The sequence below is a fragment of the Lynx rufus genome, unplaced genomic scaffold, assembly GCF_022079265.1.
Source record: "Lynx rufus isolate CCGP_SWC_20201006 ecotype Redwood Valley unplaced genomic scaffold, mLynRuf1.p SCAF_7, whole genome shotgun sequence".
In the NCBI taxonomy this organism is placed as follows: domain Eukaryota; kingdom Metazoa; phylum Chordata; class Mammalia; order Carnivora; family Felidae; genus Lynx; species Lynx rufus.
The window spans coordinates 91,477,749-91,503,503 of record NW_025814889.1 but is presented as its reverse complement, the minus strand read 5'-3'; the positions used below and the strand labels follow the sequence as shown (position 1 = coordinate 91,503,503).

The window sequence follows — 25,755 nt, the reverse complement described above, 5'->3', positions numbered from 1 at the left end:
GTCCCCCATGGTGGTTAAATAGCAGGAGCTATATTGTCCGTGCTCTTTCAGCTGTACTAAGAAAAAGTTAGCCTAACCTGATTCCTTCAGGTGTCTTAAGAATCCTGCCTTCTCTTCTCAAAAGTTCTCCTGCCCAAGCAGAGAAGAGATTACATGATAACCCATCCTCCTCCAGCCCCAAAGGGAAAAGATACCAACATGTATTGAGTTCCTATTATATGCGATACTCTGTATTTTTAGCCCTTACGATAGCCCTTCTGAGCAGATATTTATTATCCCCATCTACAGGATAGGGAAATAGCAAGTATAAAATAGACTCATTTTTCCTTCTAGAGCGAAGCACTTTCCTCAAAAGATTATTGATAGTGCACCCGTGCAAAGACCTGTCTCCCCATCCTTCCTGCACTGAAAGCATTTAGCAAAGATAATGACGATGAATGGGGTGTGCAAGTTGTTACCGCTGAGGTTTGAAACAAGTGACGATGCCGAAAATCGATCTTATTTTTCGAAAAGGCAGCATCCGCTTGCCAGCCCGATGAGTGGCAGAGTGTGGCCTATCGCTGGAACATCTGTGTGGCAGTGTGTGAACCTGGAGGCCACAGGATCACACACACGGATGGACCTTTTCCCCTCAGTGGTGGCAATAAGGGCATCGTCTGAATTGATCCCAAATAAAATAGGACTCTCTTAAGTGGATGATGTGCTGGGCATTATAAGGCACACAAAAAGACGTAGTTAAGTGAAAAGGTAGCCAGGGAGGCTGCAGGCTGACCATGGAGAATCTGGGAGCGGTGTATGCTCACAGCCCGGGTAGCCTTTATTTTTTAAGTGAGTTCGGTTATTCGTTAGGCCATCCAGTGTTTGCTGTTAAGTGCGTTCTCCAGTCTTGAAGTGCGTGAGAAGAAAAGCCGCTCAGCCCGTGGCTGTGCTTGTGTGTTGTACGTGGGGTGTCCTTTGAACGCTGCAAGATTGCCTGACACCATGAAAAAGCGCAGTGACTTGTTGATGGGATTGAGGTATCCTCCCAGTGGGGGGCTGCCAGCCTGTACTAATCCTTTGTAAAAATGAGAAAAGGCACTCTTTTGGGTGGTGGCCGTGGAATTAGAAAAACGTTCCTTCTTCAAGTTGAAGATAACCCCAAGCTGGATACACAGCTTGACAAGCGGAATGAGGGCTGGCTTTCAGTTCCCTGAGCCCCCTTGCTGGACTTTTCCAAATGGATCTGGTAGAGGAGTTCCCAAGGGGTGGCAAAGAGGAGAGCAAAGAGGCTGGACAAGGTACATGGCACGCCATCCTGAACGGGCTTGGCGTCATTTTCTGTCGCCATCTTTCTTGTGGCTGTTTGCTACTTGATGAAATCTGCGTCCTTGAGGACGGGTTACAGGTCTGGTTTTGTCCAAGCCAGCACCTACAAACTGATACTGTGTTCGCTAGGAGCTAGGTCAAGAGGATACGGATGAGTGAGCAAGTATCCATCCTCATTTCTGGGAAGAAAAAACATAAAGCAAAAACAGCTCCAACTCTGCATGGCGGGTTACTAACGTCATCTTCATACAGAGAGAAGACAGCGTGGGCTTATCTTCCAATTTCTTGGGTTTCAGCTTCTTTCCATTATTTGCCTATGATTTTCCAACCAGTCCTCCTTGCCGTTGCCTTCTCTTCCTTCAGACCTCTGGAAAATCCTAAGCTCAGGTCAGGGTCAATATGGTTTTCTTTCACTTCACACCATCCGATATGTCTGAAGCTCTTCTGGGTTTGACAAAGTTTTCCTTCAAGCTGTCTACATTCATTCCTCAGCCCCATAAGCTAGTTGTCCTTCATGACATTTAGAACAAACATAAGAAATGCAGCCCCACTTCCTTTGTTGGCCGTGTGAATGGGGGAGGACATTAGAGCTGACATGATGATTTGATATTTGGTACGGTGTGGGGGACACTGAGAGGGGTCACAGGGAGATAATACTCAAGTCCTGAGGCCACTACCTCTCAGACTGTGTTGGCCGAGACGATCCGAAATACATTTGACTTCACGATTCAGGACGTGCATACATCCACGCTCATATAGGAATGAATCCAAAAGTTGACTGCACAGTTTACACTAATATTTTCTATTTTTTATTTTTTTTTTCAAACGTACTCTCATATTAAGCCGATTGTGAAATTTATTGGAGTCTCAACCAGAAGTTTGCCTAAAAATTTTGGCCTAAAAAGTTTGCCTAAAAAGTTTGGCCTAAAAATCTCTGATGATCTTTACCATGATTACATGGGATGCTTGTTAAAGTTCAGTTTCCTAGGGGCGCCTGGGTGGCGCAGTCGGTTAAGCGGCCGACTTCAGCCAGGTCACGATCTCGCGGTCCGTGAGTTCGAGCCCCGCGTCGGGCTCTGGGCTGATGGCTCAGAGCCTGGAGCCTGTTTCCGATTCTGTGTCTCCCTCTCTCTCTGCCCCTCCCCCGTTCATGCTCTGTCTCTCTCTGTCCCAAAAATAAATAAACGTTGAAAAAAAAAAATAAAATAAAGTTCAGTTTCCTAAACCCCACCCAGACTTACCCGGTCAGCACTTTCTGGGAGTACAGCCTAAGAAGCTGCATTTTAGCAACCTCCTCGGTGGGTTCTTTCGCACCAGAAAGACTGAGAATCACTTCTTTTTTTTTTTTTTTAATTTTTTTTTTTTTTCAACGTTTATTTATTTTTGGGACAGAGAGAGACAGAGCATGAACGGGGGAGGGGCAGAGAGAGAGGGAGACACAGAATCGGAAACAGGCTCCAGGCTCTGAGCCATCAGCCCAGAGCCCGACGCGGGGCTCGAACCCACGGAGCATGAGATCGTGACCTGGCTGAAGTCGGACGCTTAACCGACTGCGCCACCCAGGCGCCCCGAGAATCACTTCTTAAGGTTTTGCTACTGGAGGTGATTTCTCTGTTTCAGGGAGGTCATTGGCAACAGCTGGGTGGCAAGGTAAAAGGGAAATGAGACTTCATCTTCAGCCCTAGCCCTAGCCTTCTGGGTTTTATCTTTAAAATGAATTCCGGTTTGTACTGTAGCTTACCACAGATTGACTCTCTTTGCAGATAAGAGCCTGTGATCTTAGCTACGGTTCATTGGTAGCCCTTTCCCTTCTGATGCTTAAATATCCTTTATGTCCACTTACTCTATTTCTGAGACAAATTCTAGCTTCACTTCTTTGCATACTTGAAAGCAAAAAGATTATTTTTCTGCAAAATAGAAAGTTACCCCACATTCAGAACATTTGGGCTCTTTTTTTTTTTTTTTAAGTCTATTTATTTGAGAGAGACAGAGACAGCAGAAGTGGGGAGGGGCAGAGAGGAAAGGAGACAGAGAATTGGAAACAGGCTCCCTGCTGCCAGGGGCTTGAACTCACAAAACCATGAGGTCATGACCTGGACCAAAATCAAGAGTCAGACGCTTAACCGACTGAGCCAGCCAGGCGCCCCTGGACATTTTTAAATTTTTAAAATTTTTTGAAAGTTCATTTCTTTATTTTGACAGAGAGGGAGAGCATGAGTGGGTGGGGCAGAGAGAGAGGGAGAGAGGATTTCAAGCAGGCTCCCAGCTGACACAGCACAGAGCCCGATGTGAGGCTCAAACTCACGAACTGTGAGAGCGTGACCTGAGCCAAAACCAAGAGTCGGACACTTAAGCGACTGAGCCACTCAGGCGCCCCATCCCTGCGCTTTTTTTTTTAATCATAATTGACGTTTCCTTTGCCTTGTCGTTTGTGTTTTTAAATAAAATTGTATTCCTGAATTGTATGCAGCTATTTTGTATTTATCATTTTACGGAAAAGTTTTAAAAATACTTTTTCTGCATCTACTTTTATTTATGGCTGCTGGTGGCATGACCCTGGAACATTCAAGTCATCTGTCGGGAACCTCTTTATTTCTACGGCCTTTGCCACCATCAACTTTTTTCCCAGCCCAAGTTCACTTTGCGTTTTCCGTATATCTGAATGTTTTCAGAGGGGATCTTTGTTTTTCTTGATATGATAAAGCTGTTTTTCCCCTTGTAAGGAGTGTCGTTTTCAGTGCCTAGTGGCAGCTGATTTTGCAATATTCTTCCTGAGTCAGGAAAAGAGGCTCAGCCCTAGGAGGTATATGAAATGCAAAAACATATCTTATTCAGACACACGCCTCTTTCTTCACCAAATATTTGGAGTTGGTAGTCAAGATGAAGTGAGTCCTCATGGCAGGTGTAGACCTTCTCCAAATAGCTAGTATAGAATTGTCTTACTATGGAAGTCACTAGAAGCTAAAAATGACAAACTGAATATATGAACCTTTTGCTTTTGTCTACCCCTCTTTGCTAGCTGCGGTTTCTGTTTCTCCAGGCAAGGGGTGATCTGTTAGAGAGAATACAGACTTCGTCGTCAGGCAGACCGAGGTTCGGTCACAGTCTGACAGTCATTAGCCATGTCACTTGTCTACACCTTAGTTTTCTCATTTAGCAAAGGAGGGGGCAGGATCCTGCTCAGGAAAGGAGCCTTCACAAATAGCGTTTTCCCTGAGGAAGCCACCATCATTCAGAGTCTTGCCTTAGCCGTGCAATGTCAGTAACCCAGAAAATCAGATCTCCGCAGAGTCCCAGCCTGAAAAGAAGATTCAGCCGCTGCCTTAGAGCCCCCGAGAGGAGATATAAACCAGAATGAGAATCTGTTTACACAGACAAATGGATGAGTATCTAGTTACTACTAGTCACTACCTCAGTCTGACAGACATATTCTCTCCCTGTAAAACCAGGGGCAGCTGATAATCAGAACACTGTTGGAGGGATGTGGATGTGTAGAATAAGGGTTGGAGGTTGCATTGTATGTTTGAAATGAGTAATGGCATTCAGCCGTGACAGTCCTCCGGAGGGATCATTCCCTCAGCTTTGTCTAAGTATTCTATGATACTTTTCAAAATGTCAAAAATGTAATTCTTTTTTTTGCGGGTTTTGGGGTTATTTTTAAATTTTTTTTATGTTTATTTTTTTTTCAACGTTTTTTTTTTTATTTATTTTTGGGACAGAGAGAGACAGAGCATGAACGGGGGAGGGGCAGAGAGAGAGGGAGACACAGAATCGGAAACAGGCTCCAGGCTCCGAGCTGTCAGCCCAGAGCCTGACGCGGGGCTCGAACTCACGGACCGCGAGATCGTGACCTGGCTGAAGTCGGGCGCTTAACCGACTGCGCCACCCAGGCGCCCCTATGTTTATTTTTGAGAGAGAGAGAGAGACAGAGGTGAGTGGGAGAGGGGCAAAGAGAGAGGGAGACAGAATCCAAAGCAAGCTCCAGCCTCTGAGCTGTCAGCACAGAGCCCGATATGGGGCTCGAACTCATGAACCACAAGATCATGACCTGAGCAGCAGTCGGCTTAACCAACTGAGCCTCCCAGGCGTTTGGGTTTTTTTTTTTTTTTTTTAAGTTTATTTATTTTGGAGAGAGAGAGAGAGCACACACGAGTGGGGGAGGGGCAGAGAGAGAGGAAGAGAGAATCCCAAGCAGGCTTCTCGCTGTCAGCTCAGATGTGGGGCTCAAACTCACAAAAGGTGAGATCATGACCTGAGCCACAACCAAGAGTCAGATGCTTAAATGATTGAGCCACCCAGGCACCCCATAAAAAACATAGTTCTTATAAAAATGATAGGCTCATCTCAAAAATGAACGTATTTTTTTTTTTAACTCATTAATGATGAGTGGGACGACAAAGCTTTTTCAAAGGGGGATAAAGACACTTTCTGTATGTCTCAGTCAGTGTAGGAGGGGGAAGCAATAACGCTAGAATGAGATTTCCAAGTTAGGATTAAAGCCGCCCCGCGACTTATGGGGGGGAAAGCAGAGCCTTTAAGGTTATCTTTTCATTTGCAACCCTACGTGGCAGAGCCCATTCTGCATCTTACTATTTTCCAGCAAGTTACCATCCGCCTTTGCAGAGTCTGAGCTCTGAGCCATAGAAATGTTAAGTCCAACAGACTGGCAGGCCTCCAGACTCAGGTGACCCTCAGGCCTTCTCAGTGCTCCCATGTGCTTTATGTTATAGCTCCAATGTTAGTAGCTTCCCTTAAGTCTAACACTGGCCGGGGATCCTTCGTCTCTTCCTGATGTTTCTATGTCTCTCTGTCGTGATCAAGTATGTTCATTTATAGGTTGTAAGATATTGTATTATCTATAGGATGTTCAGTTATGGATGGCGTAGCTCTCTGAGGTCACTCTGTTCCCCTGATGTCCTGGTCCTTGGAGACAGGTCCCACAGAACCTCTTCCTTCACCAGTGTTCTGTCCTCTTACTTGTCTGGCTATAGTAAGGATTACGCCGACAATGGTCTTGCCCGCGGCTTGTCTCTTTCTTTGCCTTAGACAGATAAGAGCTCTTGCCTTGTTCTGAGGAACTTTGTAGTGTCCGACTTCCTGAATGACAGTGAGCCTGGCCCTGAATTCCCACAGGCCCAGAGGGTGAGCGGAAGGCCTTCCGGCTAGAGATGCGGGTGGCCCTTGAAGCGAGGAGGCCCACAGAGACTTAAGGAGATTGGAGGTCAGTAGGTTACAGAAGGAAATGGGAAGGCTCAGCAGCTGGAGAAGAGCCAGGCCAGGGCAGACCTGGGAGCCAGAAAGCAGAGGCAGGAGCAGAGGGGGCAGGTGCGGACCAGGCTGTCCTGAGAAAAACCCTGGAACAGAGACTCTAACTTAGTGGTGGCGGCAGCAAGGGAAGAGGCTGGTGGCAGTGTTGCTGGGTGAACTGGGGAGGCCCTGTGCCCTGGGGCCTTGGCTCAGTTCATCCCAGAGATGTCGCTGAAGGTTTTTAGTCTCCTTATGGGAAAGAATTCAAGGATAGACACACAACATAGTGGACACACACAGCACAAGCAGGAACGTTTATTAAAGTGGAAGTATACTGGGGCACCTGGGTGGCTCAGTCGGTTGGGCGTCCGACTTCGGCTCAGGTCATGATCTCACAGTCCGTGAGTTCAAGTCCCGCGTCGGGCTCTGTGCTGACCGCTCAGAGCCTGGAGCCTGTTTCAGATTCTGTGTCTCCCTCTCTCTCATGATCTGTCTCAAAAATAAATAAACGTTAAAAAAAATTTTTTTTTAAAGTGGAAGTATACTCTTGAGATGTGAGATTGGGCAAATGAGAGAAAGAGAGAGATGTGCACCCTGGGGTTTGGGTTTTCTGTCTTTTCTTGACAGTTGTCAACAAGGAGGTGGAACACTCATTACTTGGGGAGGAGATGCAGGATTTCGAGCCTCTTCTTCCTTACTTGGTCAGGGGTTTCCTGTCGTGACACCCGCCATCTTAGGCCTTTCTGGTTTGACCCAGTTTCCTGCCAGGACAGGATAGCTGGGCAGGCCTTTCTCATTGCCGGCCTCCAGGCATCCTGTTAGAACCGAACTGACTGCCTACCCTGACAACAGAGCCCATGACAACAGGTGACCAAGGTGCCCATGGCTTGGTCTGAACTCCCAGAGAATTTGGAGACTGATCAGGCTCTTTTCCCTTTGATGTGGCATGAAGTGATGGAGGTGAAGTTGCTCTGACATGAACTGGGAAAGCAGCACATAAATCCATCTCAGATCTTAAAAACTGTGATGCTCTCCTTGGTTAGGACTCCCTTCTCCAAGGGCCAAGTCGGCCCTGACGTGCTCATACTTAGAGCCAAAATCCAAGCTACGGAATCTCTTGTTGTCGAGCCCCTACTTCCCAAGCCTGTGGTGCCACACACTTGCCAGGAAGCAGCAGGAGGCAGTGTTTGAAGCAGCTGTCCCTTTCTCTCCCCTGCCAAGGAGGATCCCCAGACGGGGCAGCAGCTGTCTTTCCTGACCCAGTTTGTCTTGAAGCCCAGTCTGAGTGGCATAAACTGAAATCGCTTCCTCCTGGGCTGGAAGAATGCAGTCGGGAGGCCATACCTTTGTTTCTTCCAGCCTCACAAGTAGTCATAAGATTATCCTCCAAGCCAACATTACTTGAATTATCGGGTTTAGAGGCAGAGAGCTACCCCAGTAGTGTCTGCAAGAATAAACCCAAGTGCCTGGTGATTTATGGGCAAAGGAGTACAATCTCTGTGAAGTAGGTGTCGATTTGGCCCTTAAGGCCATCAGGCAAGGGGCTGAATGATAGGAAGCCTGCCAGGGCTTCAGAAGTGCTTCTGGGATAACTGTCACTTGCCGTGACTTGCTCAAGATAGCAGACACAATGGCCCTTAAAACCCAAGCGGGGAGAATTGCCTCTGCCGCTTAAAGACTTCCACATGTGTCAAAACCGAAACCAGAAACAGTAGGTTTCTAATCTTTGCCTTGAGGACATTGTTCAGACATGTGAATAGACTTGCTTAGAAATAAAAAACAAGGCCCAAGTTGAATTGTGGTGAACGCTTCTGCCTCCTGTTAAAGCTTCTGTTCTCGGGAGGGTCAGAAGCAATCGCAGCGTGTGCGGATGAATAGTTAAGATTGAACTGAGCTTTGTAAAACCAGGTTCTGGCCCAGAGTTATGTTGCAAGAGGCTCATTGGCCCTTTTAGGACAGAAAAGTGTAGCCTGGTGTTCATAGTCCAGGTTCCCCGGCTGCATCGTGGGGGTCAGCCCAGAATAGAGACGCCACAAGAAAACTTCGTTCCCAGGAACCAGAGGAGCCATGAAGAGCTCAAGGAGCAGAAGTTCAGGCAGATGTTCATGGAAAGCCACGGAGGGGCTCTGATGAAAAGAAATACAGCAGACATGATAAATTATTCATATTTCGCTTGTTGGGCGGTTGGAAATGGATAAAGGCTGCCTGACCAGCTAGGAGATTATATGTCCGGGAGGGGGGCGGGAATCATGATTTAGTGCAAGGAACACGGCAAATGAGGTCAGATATTCAAGTACTGAATCCCAGAGCTTATGCATTGTAACTGGACAAGTAGGTCCATCAACTTCTTGAAGATCAGTGTTCTCATTAGCAGGAAGGGAATAATTCTGCTACACAAGATTGCCAGGCGTTCAAAAGCAATCTTATGTAAGAAAGTGCCTGCGTAAGGAATTCATCTGTGGCAAAATAAAAAAAAAAAAAGGGGGTGGGGGGACTGAAACCTTGGAATCCTTAGAATTCTTTTTGGACGGGAAATAAATCAGAAGTAACCACCACCAGTCTCCATGCCAACAGGAGGGAGGCAGCTACGTGGCACAATTTATTGTTGCTGCTTTGAGAGCAGCCGGCTGTGCTCCCCATTTTTGTGAATTATTGATTCCTGGAATCTTCTCCTTTGTGTCGCTTCAAAATAATTTCATTTTTGTTGTTGGCTATCTCCAGGAGAACCATAGAGTTAGCTCTGAAAATCCCTTTTCCTCTAAACTTAGGAAATCATTCTAGCGAAACAGATTAGTTTCAACTTTTTTCTTTTCAGATTAGTTTCAATTTTAAACCATTGGTTTGCCTCTTATCTTGAAGAGTTTTCCATCAAGTCTGAGGCTCAGAAAAACCAAGCCTCTTGGCCAACAACTCTGACCTTAAAGTTAATGAGCTAATCTGTTAACCTGCTCCGGTTGACATCCAACTCGAATATTTTGGTTAATGTATTACTCCTGACTGGTGTTGGCATTATTTGGTGCCCCTCCCAGGTTCTGGCTATGGAGCTGACATCCAAGAATCACAGGCCAACTGAGCAATGAAGAACTTCACTGTTATTCTAGGCCACACCAAATGCTGCCCCCAACGCAAGAATACTGGTCCCTGTGTTGGAAAACATGCCTTAGATCTAAGACAGAAGTGGGCTTCTCCATGTCCATTGCATGTATAGGCTTTGCAACCCTCACATCCGGGTGCACCTCAAGAGTGTGGCTGGGCCTACAGAGCAGATGCCCCACTACCCATCCAGCAAGAAGCACCGGGTCTCCAGGACCCTCACCCACACCTAGCTATAAGTGGAGCAGAAAGAACTAGGATGCACTGCCCTCTAGGAGTCATGGGGACGTCACTCCCTAGGCGCAGTACTTGTCACATGGTGGGAACATGACTAGAAACAAAGGGGCAAAAGGATACAAAATCCCACAGACAAGGCACAGACAAAGCCAAAGAGAGGCACAGAAGCAGGAACCTTGAATAAAGAGAATCATCTACTAAGAAGCAGGGCCCAAAGAATGGCAGACTATCACCAGTCCTATTAGCTATTTTTTCTCTTCCTCATTCTCATCCACGTCCTCCTCCTCCTCTTCCTCGTCTTTGGCCTTCTGCCCCCATTCCTCCTCTTCCTTCCTCTGATAAAGGAGCATGAGGATGGGAGGAAAGGAGCTAGAATATAAAAATGTTTCCTCCAGTCAAGTCACCTTGGAGGAGAGGAGTGGCTGATTCCAGATTGGGAACAGGAAATACTCATGATGAGTCATGATATCCTGGAGCCAGAAAACAAAGAAGTTACCAAAACAAATGGGTCATGTCAAAAGGACATCGAAGTCAACATGAAAGAGTCCCCTTAGCCAAAGATGAGAGCGTTTGAGCACCCAAAAGAGTAATGATGAAATTAATTGAAATCCATTTATCTATATATAAACCCAGAGGTTCGCAGGGATACTTTACTTAACAGAAGTCATCCCCCCACCAAAAAAAAAAAAAAAAAACAACAACCCTTTTTGGGACACCATTGGAAGTGTTTAGTGTACCAATTCCCTACACTAAAAATGAAAGCATTAGAATTCATTCAGCCTTTCTGGTTCGAGCTGCACTTCAGGGTAACCAAACAGCACTAACTGATGAAAGGAGACTTCTTTACAAAAGAATTCTAGCTGGAGCACCTGAGTAGCTCAGTCAGCTAAGCGTCTGACTTTCGGTTCAGGTCATGATCTCATGAGTTCGAGCCCACGTGGGACCATCTGCTGTCAGCGCAGAGCCTGCTTCAGATCCTCTCTCTCTCTCTCTCTCTCTCTCTCCCTTCCTCTCTCCCCGTCCCCTGCTCATGCTCACTCTCTTTCTCTCTCTCAAAAAAAAAAAAAAAAAAGAAAAAATTCTTGCTAACAAATATGGAAGCTATTATAGGATTAGAAAAAGAGCATCACTCTGAAGCCCCTAATGAAGTTAATTGATTCAGACAGTGGTCACCATCAGTCAAAATTTACATTTAGAAGAGAGGTTGATGGGAAGCCTTACAGTGGAGGAATGAAGCTGTCCCCACCTGGACACGCGCCCCCCCCCCGAAAGTGGGACGAGTAGACATTGAATGACGTGACGTCATAGGAAGCACACCCTTCCCCACAAAGCTGACCCTGACTCCAATCAAGGATCCCGAGGTAACTTCCATTTACAGGGAAATGGGCTCTAGAAGAGTGCACTGAGGGACAAAAGGTGATGTTCCCACAGTAAGGGAGCAGCAGGGGGCATGTTCCAGATGAGAGGACACATAAGACACCTTACATTCCAGTGTAGACCTTGTTGGGACCCTGATTTGAACAAACTGACTCTAAAAACCACTTTTGAGACAACGAGGGAAATTTTGTCACGGACTAGGTATTGGAGTGTGTCAAGGAATAAGGGTTAGTTTGTGAATGAATTAATGACCTTGAGGTTATGTAAAAAGAATGATCATGTCCTCCCCCCCTCTCCGAGATTCATCCTGAGGTATGTAGGAGTGAAATGACTTAAGGATTGGCGTTCACCTTAAAATAATCCCCCAAAGAAGGAAAAAGAAGGGTAGATGAAGCAAGTGTGGCCTGCTCTGAAGGGTTGTAGGGTCTGAGTGATGAGTCTATGAGGATTCATTTTTCTAGCCTCTCTACTCTTGAATCTGAAATTTTTCGTTAAAAAATAGCTTTCTCCTAACTCAACTTATGGTGGTAATGATTTTGCAATATATGTACACGAAGTCCCTTAACTTATACAGAGCTGGATGTCAATTATATCTCCACAAAACTGGGAATTAAAAAAAAATTTTTAATACCTTTCTCCAATAACTCCCCTCCCCACCTTAGGAAAGGGGCAGACCTCACCTGAACTATGGCCTGAGGCCAAATCATAATTATAGAGGGGCCTAGGGGCCCTGGGTGGCTCGGTCGGTGAACCACCCTGCTCTTGGTTTCAGCTCAGGTCATGATCTCACGGTTTCGTGTGAGTTCGAACTCATGTGAGTTCGAGCCCCACATCTGGCTCCGCGCTGACATTGCAGAGCCTGCTTGGGATTCTCTCTCTCCCTCTCTTTTTCTGCCCCTCCTCTGTTCACTTTCTCTCTCTTTCTCAAAATAAATAAACTGTAAATTAAAAAAAAAATTATAGAGAGGCCTAAAAATTCTTCTTTGTAATGAGTATTCATTAAACAACCACACGCTAGCTAAGGAGATAGTGTGCCTTGAAAAGATCTCAGCTTCGCAGTCAGAACCCCTTGGGTTTGAACCACTTCTCTGTTGCTCGCTATTTTACTATGGACACGTTTCTAACTCTCTGAGCTTGAATTCAATTCCCCATCTGTATGGTCTACTCCACAGACATGGTAGAGTCAGTAACATCCTGTTTGCTTTTCAGTCTGCTCATTCAAGGCTCAGGCTTCATCTCTTATTAGCAAGAAGTCTGGTATTTCCTGCTGGAGGACGCTCCATCCTACCTCCCTGCCCTGCCCAAGAATGGGGGGGCTTCCTTAGCCCTTAGGGCAGGCCTGGCTTCAACGTCAGAGGCTGTCTCACCTCTCACGTCCACACGGTGTCGCCATTGAGCTTCATCCTGCCCTGGCCCCAGCCATTTAGCCACCCAGCCACCCTGCAGCTGCAGCTTTGAGACTTCCCAGCAGAGCCCTGGGGCGGGAGAGGGAGTGGGGAGCACGGCTTGAATTAAATGCCTCGTAGTTCATGCGCACAGCACCTCTTGGCCAGTTTTGACTGGCTTCCATAGTCAACCACTCGGTATGTCAGAACCAGTCCTTTCATTTATTTGACAAAACACTAACCCTACTATGTGGCAGACACCGTATTAGGGGGTTGGGATAGATCAGTGAACAAAAAACAGATTCTTTCCCCCACTCAGTGAGCTTGATGGGTGTGGGGGAGGGTGAATCTTCCATATTCTCTCCAAGGCCACCTGAGCCCAGGTCACCAACCAAGACTTCTCCTCACCTCCTAATGAGTTTTGGTCTGGAGGGAACTTTCTCACTCGTGTAGACCTACTTCTCCCTGTGCATCATCAGGGTGCACGTCAGATGGGGGCTGGATTTTACTAAGCTACGCACACGCATGTAGTCACACGTATACACACACACACACACACACACACACACACACACACCTTCCATAGTGCAGTAAGTTTTTCTACTTTTATACCTGTACAACTGAGTGCCATGAAAATGATCCTTCCTTGGGAGTCAAGTCATTTCAGATTTTAAAACTTCATATACACTACCTCATTTAAAACTAAGACTCTTGGGGCATCTGGGTGGCTCAGTCGGTTGAGCATCCAACTCTTGATTTTGGCGCAGGTCTTAATCCCAGGGTCACGGGATTGAGCCCTGAGTCAGGCTCCATGCTGAACGTGGAGCCTGCTTGGATTCTCTCTCTCTCAGTCCCTCCGCCACTCTCACTCTCTCTCTAAAAAATTTAAAGATAAGTAAATAAATAAAAAACCTGAGACCCTTACCCATCTCTAAGGATTGTTACGAGGATTAAATCAGATATCTTCACTGGTGATAAACTCAAGAAGGCTATGTTTTGCTCACTGCTGTATCTTTTTATTTTTTAAGTGCTATGTCCTTAGTCCTTAAAACAGTGCCTGGCACATAGTAGGGTGCATGCGCGCACACGCGCACACACACACACACACACACACACACATACACATACATTCACATGCACACAATGATAGAATGAGCCTGCAAAGGCTATCATTCCATTAAACTTTGGTTCCCTCGATTCTTTTCCAAACATGTGATAGCCCCTCTTGTGTGTGGAGTACCACGTGGAGCAATTCTAATGTGCACAGGAATCACCAGGGATCTGCAGGTGCCAGTTCGCTGGGGCTGAGATTCTGCATTTGGAACATGCTCCTGAGAGGTGTGGATGCTTCCGTTCTGGAACTCACTTCAAAGCGCATTTTTTTTTTCTCTCTCTCTTAAAGCAAAGTTGCAACAAAATCCTTCCAGTGTACTTGTAGGAAAGAGCCAGGTAGGGGTAGAATGTTTATATATCTTAATTCATAGGATCTAGGTAAGATGCCATCTATTATGAAACTCACCTGATTTCTGAGAGTTAAATATATATATATATATATATATATGCTTATCTTAGAACCTATGAAATAAGGCATAAGTGTGCGGTGTCTGGAATCAGACAGACAGGGCCCTGCTATTCATTACCTTTGTGACCTTGGGAGAATTACTTAACCTCTATAAAACTGAATTTCCTCACCTCTGATATGGCAATAACCATGAGGGCTGTCTCGTGAATAGTACTGACTCAGCCAGCTTGATATTTTAGCGCTCTGCCCAGTGAAGTAAAAAAAAAACACAAACACCACTTTTTGTAGTTCTTTCAATATTCTCGACTTCTCTGAAATACATTAAGTGGGTATAAAAAACAGACCTGTGTCGTCTTTACTTTTTGCCCTGTACAGCTCTGAATTTTCTACTGTTTTACAGACACATATTCATGTATTACTTGCATGAAAACAAAAGACAAGAAAACATTTTTTAAAAATAATTAGCATAAGACAGAAAGCCCAGATCATTGCTTGAAGAGTGCATCAGTTTGTATGGAGGGCATCGGGCAAATCTTAGCGGTATCAGTGGCCAGCTTAAAACATTAGGTGAGCACAAAGTGCTCAGTATGTCCCCTGGCAGGGTCCGGGACAGCATATGCTCAGTAAATGTTACGCATAAATGTGCTTGCCTCTGGAAGGCAGCCTCCTCTCTCGTTCACCGCTGTTTCCCAGCACCCAGCACCATGTTTAGAACATCATAGAGACTCAGTACACATTTGGTGAAATGTATGAATGACTGGATGATTGTATGAACCTCAGAGTAACTCTTGCAGGTGGTCAGATGGGAGGCATGAGGATCATGGGAAGCTTGAACCGACAGGTGGCTGCAGGTGCAGAGGGAACCAGTGAGGCCCCTAGTTGAGAAGGGGCAGTGCCTGGAGTTGCTAAGACCAAAGCCTGGTTGCTCTTCAGGCCGGACCCCAGAATGTGTCCGTTACAAGAAAACTTTCAGGTCTTTTAACTCATTTTTGCTCTCAGTATGGACGTTCTGATTGGGATACCATACCATTGGCGTCCATGGCGCTTGCTCAAAGGAAAATGATATACTGAGCGCTTACCTGGCACAGCATCGGGCTCGGTGGGCAGGAAGGAAAGGCCTTTGGCTTGGTCCTGATATCCAGCAGCTGCAAAGGGCTGCTACTGGCTGCCCCCAACACCCGGGTGCTGCTCCAGGAAAATAGAGAAGTCAGCCTGCCCTGGGAAAATGCTCTCCTAGACCCATCCAAGGACTGTGATTAACAACAACAACAACAACAACAAAAAGACCAGGACTCTCCAGTAGTTCCCTTCTCCTTCCTTTTCAGTTCTGAGTGGGACTTTACAGATTCCAAGGATGTTCTTGGAGAAGGGGAAAGCAGCAGGGGGATGGGGAGCTGCCTAATGTATTACAAATCTATGATGCTACTGAGTAAATTTGACAGATTGTCAGACAATTGTGGCACGAGAAGTTTCACAAAAGTCTCCAGGGGTGCCTGGGTGGTTGGTCGGTTAAGCGTCCGACTTCGGCTCAGGTCATGACCTCACGCTCCGTGGGTTCGAGCCCCGCGTCGGGCTCTGTGCTGACAGCTCAGAGCCTGGAGCCTGTTTCAGATTCTGTCTCCCTCTCTCTCTGCCCCTCCCCTGTTCATGCTCTCTCTCTGTCTCAAAAATAAATAAACGTTAAAAAAATTTTTTTAGGGGCGCCTGGGTGGCGCAGTCGGTTAAGCGTCCGACTTCAGCCAGGTCACGATCTCACGGTCCGTGAGTTCGAGCCCCGCGTCAGGCTCTGGGCTGATGGCTCAGAGCCTGGAGCCTGTTTCAGATTCTGTGTCTCCCTCTCTCTCTGCCCCTCCCCTGTTCATGCTCTCTCTCTGTCTCAAAAATAAATAAACGTTAAAAAAATTTTTTTAAAAAACAAAGGTCTCCATCCAAGCTAAATGTCCCCTTCACATTTTCTCACTTTGCAGGTGACCTTGTACAAGAGCTCCGATGTGGAAGACTTTGGGTTCAGCGTAGCAGATGGCTTGCTGGAGAAAGGAGTATATGTCAAAAACATTCGCCCAGCTGGGCCAGGAGACCTTGGTGGCTTAAAACCCTATGACCGACTCTTACAGGTAAGACCTCAGGTGAAATTCTAATTTAACTTTCCAAAGTCTTACCTGACCGATGCCTACCCATCTTTCTTTGCCTCAACACTAGATTAGGGCCCCTTCTATATGGGATAAAAACCTTTCCCTTTGGTAAAATTTACCAGTCATTGAAATCGTCTGCTTCCCTGTGTATATTCCCCAGCAGCTTAGAAACAGCTTGAGAACGGAGCTGGTACATTACTCTCCCATCTCCCGGTATACAATACACGATATCTCAGCATCTCACACAATTATCTGAAAGCAAGAAGCCAAACCTTGTTTACCGAGTGGAATACCATCATGGTCATGTATAGTTTCAGTGAGCTAAGCAAATTCCTGACTTGACGTACACTTTTTAGGAATAGCGTTTTGTAGGAAGAAGAGAGGGTTGACATCAGTCTTGAAAGTGTATCTAACTGGAATGAGTCTGGCACCAAAGAGCTGACTTTCAAAGCATGAGGCTATACTGATCGGTTGGCCTTCAGACACGCGTTCACCAGAGCAAGTTGTCGTTGATCAATTATGGTTTTAAAACCAGTTCTGGCGATCGTTTTTACCATAGCAATGGAACAATTAGTCTTCTGCTGGCAGGATGGGACACTTTTATTTTCCACAGATACTCTAATATTTGTTGAAAGAACAACTGTGGTTACTTAACTTCTATGTGGCTCTTCCTAATCTATAAATTGGGGCTGCACTGTACCTGCTTTCATGGAAGTTGAGGCTACAAAGGTAGACTGGGTTCAGACTGTGAAGGGCTTGAACGCCACGGTAAATCTCTTGGACTTTGCTCTCAAGCATATTAATTTCTTAAGCAGAAAAGTGACATAATTTGTTAATTTAGAAACACCATGGAATAATACCATACGTGGATTGGTGTAGAATGGGGAAGGGGAAGACCACAGGGAGGGAGACGAGGTAGGTGTGGGTAAGACACCTCTATCTGACCTGAGACCTTAATGCCTTCAGTACTTCCGGGTAGAGCAGTCTGGGAGGCAACTGGCAGTTTGGACTTGTTGCTCCGAAGAGACGTCCGAGCCAGATTTAGGAGATTAGGTTACTGAAGGCATGGGTTTGGATGAAGTGACCTCTGGTGGGCTTATAGTAAGAAAGAGAACAGGATCAAGGAGAGAATCCTAAGAAAAACGAATGTAAAGGACAGGAAGAAATAAAGGCAGGCGAGAACTGAAATCAAGTTAAAATGGATCCAAACTGATGTCACAGAGAGCCAAGGAAGGAGAGTTTTAGGGATGTGTGGCTGTCAGGCACAGCCAGTGCTAAAGGCCAAAGCAGATGAGACCCGGAAACACCGTATCTGTATTAGACAGTTGGGGTCATTTGTACACTGTGTCGGGTTCCAGATGTGGCAAGATTGAGAATGGAAAGTCAAAGAGTGGAAGCAGGCATGTAGATGGTTTAGAAACCCTTGCCGGTGAAGACCACGGAGAAATAAAAGAAAAGTACATGCAAAAGCTGAGGAGGGGATGGGCTCACTTCTGAGAGGTAGTTCAACATCATGGCCAAGAGCACAGCTCTGGGGTCAGCCAGACTGCCTGGGATCACATCCTATCTGGACCGCTTACCATGTGCTGATCTAAGGCAAATCTCTGAACCACTCTGTGCCTCACCTACCTCATCTGGAAATTATAGGGATAATGTTCGGCACTAGGACCACATGCCACGTGCGAGGCAATCTGCTCAGCGTGGGGATGTTGGGACGTGTCCCTGTTCCAAGCTCTCAAGGGCCTTACAATTTAATAGCAACGAATAAGTCAGCCAATGACCACCTTCTAGGGTGGTCAGAGAAAGGCTAGACCTCTCTGCGTAGAGGGCTCACTTAAGCATCAGCAGACACCCGTTAACATGGCAAGTGTTACTCTGGGTTTTGAGAATTATCTCAGACTATGACAATAATTCAAAGTGGCCCTTCTTGATTTTTCAGGTTAATCACGTCCGAACGAGAGACTTTGACTGCTGCCTTGTTGTGCCCCTCATAGCAGAATCTGGTAATAAGCTGGACTTGGTTATTAGTAGAAACCCACTGGCCTCACAGAAGTCTATAGAACAGACTCTACCAGGAGGAGAATGGAGTGAACAGAACAGCGCTTTTTTCCAACAGCCTAGTCATGGTAGTAATTTGGAGATACGAGAACCCACTAACACATTATAGCAACGCTTTTTATAAAGCAGGACAAAAGACAATATCTACATGGTGCTAAAATATCCCTTTCAGATTTCTGTGGCATTTAAAGCACAGATAATCACGTGGCATTAACTGCAAGCACAGGGGTCTTTTAAATCTCTCTCATGGCTCATGTTCACTTCCCCTTTCAAGCTGAAGAGGTTTCTTTCTTGGTGACCACTATGGTATATGGCAGCCAATTCCCTGCCAAGCCCAATGGTAGAGAAAAAGAAAAGTAGACAGGCTACCCCTCCCCCCAGTTAACATCAGAGGAAATTTTTTACAAGGTCATCTTCCAATCACTTTTTAAAAAGAGAAATGTCTGTTTGAAACTGTTCTCTATGACAATTTCCTTAATTCACTTTGAAATCAGTTTTCTTACCGTGAAGTCGTTAATGTTAAGAACTTGACCAAGTCGTTCCACAAAGCTGGCTCTCCTAGGGGAACTCGAGTTTGAGATGTGGCCGGGGACTGCTGCCATGGGAGGGGTACAGGTGTAACATTAAAGTTCTCTTAAAACGTTTCAGCGATGATGCACGTAGGAGACCATAATAGGTGGTGGTAAATGTTTTGCCCCAATATAGGAATGATCTTAACTAAGATGTATGCTATTCCCTATGCAACAAACTAACAAACAGGATATGTCTTGTGACCTGTTTTTTTGTTTTTGTTTTTGTTTTTCTTAAGGACACATTTTTAATAGCTGCAAATCTCTGATAATGAATTAGAGTGCTTAGGAACACTGAGAATGAGTTATCTTATTTTTAAAATTCAGGACTAAGAACTTAAGAGAGAATGAAGAGTCTATTAAAATGAGGTTTATCTTAATGATAGGCAAATCAAACTCATCTTGCTTGACATGTTTGGAAAACTGTTTATAGAGGGGTGTACAGGACACGTACTTTAAAATGACACTGGACTATCTTTTGTTCTGAGCCATGCCACTTCTCGAAATTGTAAATACATCTTTCACAAAATGCATTGCCAATTACTACCATCCCTCAAAGCAATAAATTGTGACAGTTGCTTTTAATGTTTGTCAGCAACTGTTCTCATTTGTTCAGATATTTTGAATAGTTACACTAATAACTGTTATTTGGTGAATATTGAAAAAAAGATAGATCTGTATATGGATTGTAGAATCTCCATATCGAAATGATTATTTTGCAAACATCTTCATTTTGGTCAGTAATTCAAACGACTGCTTAGGTAAAGCATTTGAACACTGTGTCCTTTGTTTAAGGAAAAAGTTCACCTTTCTTTTTGTGCAAAGAAATATATTATTTCAATCATATGTCACAACCCGCCAGGGCAAGAAAGTATAAAGCAGAATCATGTTAAGAAAAAAAAGAAAAAAAAAGATCATGAGTCACTTAAATATGTATTTTTATTTGTAACAAACAAGTATTAAGCTGTAAAGTATTTTTGTACAAATTTAATACTTTAATAGCATGGTATTTATCGTCTATGTATGGTTTTGGGGACTTCAAAATTGTTGCAAATATTTGTATGGAAAAAAAAAAACCCTCTACCAAATGGAATAAAAAGTGATTTTGAAAAGCCAAAATTATGACATACAGTTTTTTGGTGCTTTGAATATATTTTATTCTAGATGACCCCTACACAATGCTTATTGCTGTAGAATTTTCTTTTTTTTAATGTTTATCTTAGAGAGAGAGCGAGAGATGGAGTGTGAGTGGGAGAGGGGCAGAGAGAGGGAGACACAAAATCTGAAGCAGGCTCCAGGCTCTGAGCTGTCAGCATGGAGCCCAACGTGGGGCTCAAACTCACGGAGTGTGAGATCATTACCCGAGCCGAAGTCAGACACTCAACCAACTGAGCCACCTAGGCACCCCTAGAATTTTCTAAAGGGGAAAGGTTTTGCCTTAAGCTTGAAAAGCAGCATTGGAAGAATGGGAAGAATATGAGTTTTAAAATCAGATCTGGGTTTGAATTCTAGCTCTGGTACTCACCGGTGGTACAAAATTTAGTTACCGTGAGTCAGTTTCCCTACCTGTGATACTGAAGGTCATAACTGTACTCCAGGACCATTGTAAGGACAAGATGTAAAACATACAAAGTTTAAGTCCTAAAACAGCCTGCAGACAGAAATACCCCAGACTAATTATACAATTATTTTAGGTGACAAAGACAGATTTTAACTCAACAATCATAACATCTGCCCTCAGAGAACAGTACGTGTGTTCATGAAATACATTTATTGTATATACTAAGATGTACCAATTTTAATGCATGCTGTGCTACTTAAAACTTACACTTATAGTCCCAACATTTTCATTTTTGCAGACTGTCTTGCAGGCCTTGTAAATTCACAGGAACAAGGTAAGGATGTCCATTCTCACCATTTGTATCTAACAATGCATGAAAGGCTCTAGCCAGAGCATTAAGACAAGAAAATGAAATAAAAGGCATCCAGATTGGAAAGAAAGAAAACGATCTCTATTTGCAGATGATATAACCTCATATATAGAAAATCCTCACTAAGGAATCCACTAAAAACCTATTAAAACTAATAAATGAGGTTAGCAAGGTTGCAAGATACAAGATCAGTTGTATTTCTAAACAGCAGCAATGAACAACATCAACATCATGGGAAATTTTTTTTTTGCAAACAGTAGTTCTAAGAAGGGACTTGCATGTCAAATGTATAAAGAACTCATACCTCAATAAAAAGAAAAATAACAATTTATAAATGGGTAGGGGCCCCCCGGGTGGTTTAGTCGGTTAAGTGTCTGACTTTGGCTCAGGCCATGGTCTCACGGTTCGTTGAGCTCAAGCCCCGTATCAGGCTGTCTGCTGTGAGCACAGAGCCTGCTTCGATTTCTGCTGTGAGCACAGAGCCTGCTTCGATTCCTCTGTCCCTCTCTCTCTCCCTGCCCCTCCCTCATGTGTGCTCTCTCTCTCTCTCTCTCAAAAATAATAAAATAAAATAAAATAACTTTATTTTAAAAAATGGGTAAAAGATCTGAATAGACATTTCTCTGAAGAGGTCATACAAATGACCGATAAGCACACGAGAAGATAATTAACATCATTCGCCCGTAAGGGAAATGCAAATGAAAACCACACCGAAACAGCACTTCACACCTACTAAAATGGCTATAATCAGTAAGTCAGATAATAGCAAGTACTAGAACCTAGAGAAACGGGAACCCTCACACACTCCCAAGTATAAATACAAAATGGTACGGCTGCTTTAGAAAACAATCTGGCAGTTCCTCAAACGGCTAAATAGAGTTAGCATAGGACCCAACAATTCCACGCCTAGAAATACAATGAAAAGAAATCAGGGGCACCTGGGTGGCTCAGTCGGCTAAGCCTCCAACGCTTGATTTCAGCTTGGGTCATAATCTCACGGTTTGTGAGATCAAGCCTCAAGTCGGGTTCCTGGGCTGAGAGCACAGAGCCTGCTTGGGATTCTCTCTCTCCCTCTCTCTCTGCCCCTCCCCCACCCCCCCCCAAAATAAGTAAAAAGAAACTTTAAAAAAAAAGAAATTAAAATCCATGTCCGCAGAAAGCTTGTACGCCAACGCATTCTATAATAGCCAAAAAGTGGAAACAACGCAAACGTCCATCAACTGATGAACCGAGAAATTCAATGTGCTATACCCGTACGACAGAATACTATTTGGTAATAAAAGGAGATCGAGGCCTTTTGTCTCACTGCACTACCGGAAGCAAGATAGGTCACCTGCAGCTCTACTGGAACCACCCGCAAAAATTCAGCCAGGGTTCCTGGTGTTGTCTCATCGGCTCAAACCAACATGGTGTGATCCAGAAATACAGCCTCCATATATGCTGCCATATTTTCCATCAATACACCAAGGATATGAGGCTTCATCTGGTTAGACTGAGTGATTCCCCTTGAATGGACTATCCAAGACATCCACCCAATAAAAGGAACAATGCTAGCTCTTGGTACATATTTATTAATCTTTCATAAAAAGACAGATATGAGAGGCGCCACAACATGAAGTCTGAAATCATTATGCTAAGTTAAAGAAGTCAGTAACAAGGAACCACATATTGTAGGATTCCATTTGTAGGAAATGTCTGCAACAGGCAAATCAATGGAGACAAAGTAAATTAGTGTTGCCCAGAGCTGGAGGGGACGAGGGGGTCAGAACTACGAGGTACAGGTACTAAGAGGCACATCTTGGAGAAGACGATGCAAGTGTTCAAAAATCCACTGTGGTGTCAGTGGCACAACTCCATGAATGTACTAAAAGCGACTCCGTTTTTCCCCTTTAACGGGTGAATTGTATGTGAATTATAGCTCATTAAGGTTCTTTTTCAAATATTGGAATCACGGGTACATTTTTTTTTTCTTAACCTTTTCTTTCACCGGTTAACAATAAATAGAGCTCTAAAAAAAATAAAATCACTGAGAGAAAATAATTTTCCGGCGGTAGAATACCTTCAAAACAATGTATTCATAAAACAAATAACAGTCACGTGCCATGATGGAGGGGTTAGCTAATGCTACAGTAGAAATCATATTGACTATATAAATGTATCAAATCAACACACTGTACACTTTCAAGGTACACAGTGGTAACATATGTCAATGGTATCTCAAATACAGAAAAAGAAATGTACTCCCAAATCAGAAGGAATTTCCAGGTGAAGTGGGTCCGGCCGGCCGTGATGGAGCAAGGAGCCTTGCCAGATGAACACTTGGCAGAAGACCCAACATCCTGCAAAATGTGTGTCAGTTAATAATACGAGAGGCGTAATTACAGTCTGTCGTGACCATGGCTTCATACCATGGGCAAAGACCACCCAACATGATCATGGAAGTTAATAAAGGCATTATTGCAAAAATAAAACACTTTTTAAAGTACAAACTTTAAAAAATATATACATATATGCTATCAGTTCTCATGATGACAGATGTTGAACTCATTATGGTTTTCTATGATCAAATGGATTTAAAATATCTGCTAACACAAACACCTTAAAATAAAACCCCAGTTACACATATCCTGTTTTGTACCTTAATATTTTCAAGCTACGATGTTCATTTGTGTTAAATAGAAAAAAGACAGAGAGAGAGAGAGAGAGAGATTACTTTGCGCAATCTGAAATCAAATTAAGTTTCTTGATTACTTGTGGGTATGAAAAGTTGCCGGGGGATTAAACTATTCAGTCTCAAATTCCGAAGTTTCAAAGACACTTGTGGAGATGATTCTTCCACCTGTTAGGACAGCAATAAAAATGAGATTAATTTCGTGAAAATACACACAATTTGCCCTACGTACTTCTGTTTCCTCTACTTCTGCGGGAGACATAATATCTTCCCCACCCCTTGGAAGACCTGAGCAGTCCACAGCAATCAGCTGTCGGCAACCTGAGGGATCCTACCTGCTTTGGCTCACTGTGGTATCCCTAGCACCCAGCTCTGGGACGGGCATGAAGAAGTGACTGTTTGTGAATGAGGGTATATATATATTATATATAATATATATAATATATATATATACACACACACTGTATATATATATACATAGTATATATATATACACACACTATACATATATATACATAGTATATATATATATATACACACTATATATACACACACACACACACACACACACTTTCTACAGGTATGGCCACTACATAATTTGGCAGCTCAGTTCAAAATGAAAATGTGGGCCCTTTGTTCAAGGTTAAGAACTTTAAGATGGTTAAGTGCAGAACATTAAAGCAAGTATGGGGTAGTTTTAAGCACAAAGCCCTGAATGACTGACTACTGCTCAGCTGCACATCCGTGACACCGGCCTTGGGTGTGATAAGACAAAACACTGCAATGCCAGTACTCTTGGTGCTGTTCGTGACTCCCAAGCACAAGGCAAGGGATCAGTACGGTCATGAGAAAGTTTCACCGCCATAGGGAAATGAGAAAAATAAGCACAATCAATCTTTCACAATGCTAAACCTGTTCAATTTAGAGGACTATACTGGTTAACTTTATGTATCAACCTGACTATGCCATGGTACCCAGATATTTGGTCAAATATTATTCTAGATGTTTCTGTGAACCTATTTTTACATGAGGTTAACATTTAAAAAATTTTTTTTAAGGTTTATTTATTTTTCAGAGACAAAGACAGGGCGTGAGGGGGGGTGGGCAGAGAGAGGGGAAGACACAGAATCTGAAGCAGGCTCCAGGCTCTGAGCTGTCAGCACAGAGCCTGACGTGGGGCTCAAACTCACGGACCGTGAGATCATGACCTGAGCTCAAGTCGGATGCTTAACTGACTGAGCCACCCAGGTGCCCCAACATTTAAATCAGTAGACTATGAATAAAGCAGATTACCCTCCATAATGTAGGTGGGCCTCATTTGATCACCTGAAGGCCTTAAGAGAAAACTTAAAAGAAAAAAGATTGCCTCCCAGAAAGAAAGAATTCTGCCTGCCCTTGGATGCAAACTGCAATGTCAATTCTTCTTTGGGTCTCCAGTCTGCAGGACTACCCTGGAGATTTTGGACTTGTCAGCCTCTACGATCATGAGCCAATTCCTTAAATAAATCTAGACAGATAGATGACAGGTAGGTAGGTAGGTAAATAGGGACATAGACACAGGCTACTGGTTCAAGAGAACCCTGACTAATAGAACTATCTTTATTTAGGGATTTTGTGATTACTCCCTTTCCAGATTTTTTTTTTTTATAATAAAATGTCATTTTCTTTCAAAAAAAATTCTGGGAATCACTGCTTTATATGATAAATTTTTAAATATTGATGCATATGCTTTTATTTAAAGGGGAATTTCTGTTTTGTACCCCCCCCCCTTTTTTTGGTTGTGGGACACAAGGCAAAAAAAAGCAACAAAACAAAACCAAGCAAAACAAACAAACAAACAAAAATCAGGACAATATTTTAAGCTTTTTTTTTTTCAAAACCCAAAGCCAAAGCTTTCATGCAGGAGAGGCTCAGCCATCAGTACTTGCAGAATTAAAATGCTGATGTGGTTCTTATGCAGCCACCCGTACAGGAAAGAAAGGTATGAGGGCAGCCCCTGTCAGTGAATTTGAGCTTCTAGAAATCACATATCTCACAATTATGGAAAACACAGAAGTCCCTAATTTATCACTCGCGAGCCTTTGAATTCTTAGTTTCCTCATTTCCAGGGATTTCTGTAGATGTCACATGTTTTTGGCAAGGCTTGCGAGAAAACTGACCCTCTGCGGCCAGCGCTGGACTCTCCGTGTTCACAGACCAGAGCTTAAAAACTTTGGCAAGCTCAGCAG

General features: G+C 44.1%; 2 protein-coding genes across 4 annotated transcripts in view; one reads left to right on the top strand and one right to left on the bottom strand.

The window, feature by feature from the left end:
• GRIP1 (glutamate receptor interacting protein 1) overlaps positions 1–20,024 on the top strand; it is a 404,358-nt gene extending 384,334 nt beyond the window's left edge. For both annotated transcript variants that reach the window (XM_047066969.1, XM_047066968.1), the window contains exons 23-24: positions 16,134–16,280; positions 18,238–20,024. In XM_047066969.1, coding sequence (XP_046922925.1) covers positions 16,134–16,280; positions 18,238–18,465 — 375 coding nt within the window. In that variant the 3' untranslated portion in view covers positions 18,466–20,024. The remainder of the gene's footprint in view (positions 1–16,133; positions 16,281–18,237) is intronic.
• Positions 20,025–21,960: 1,936 nt separating this feature from the next.
• The window catches only part of HELB (DNA helicase B), a 33,767-nt gene continuing 29,972 nt past the window's right edge, over positions 21,961–25,755 (bottom strand). For both annotated transcript variants that reach the window (XM_047067207.1, XM_047067208.1), the window contains exon 13: positions 21,961–23,695. In XM_047067207.1, the coding sequence (XP_046923163.1) occupies positions 23,591–23,695 (105 nt within the window). In that variant the 3' untranslated portion in view covers positions 21,961–23,590. The remainder of the gene's footprint in view (positions 23,696–25,755) is intronic.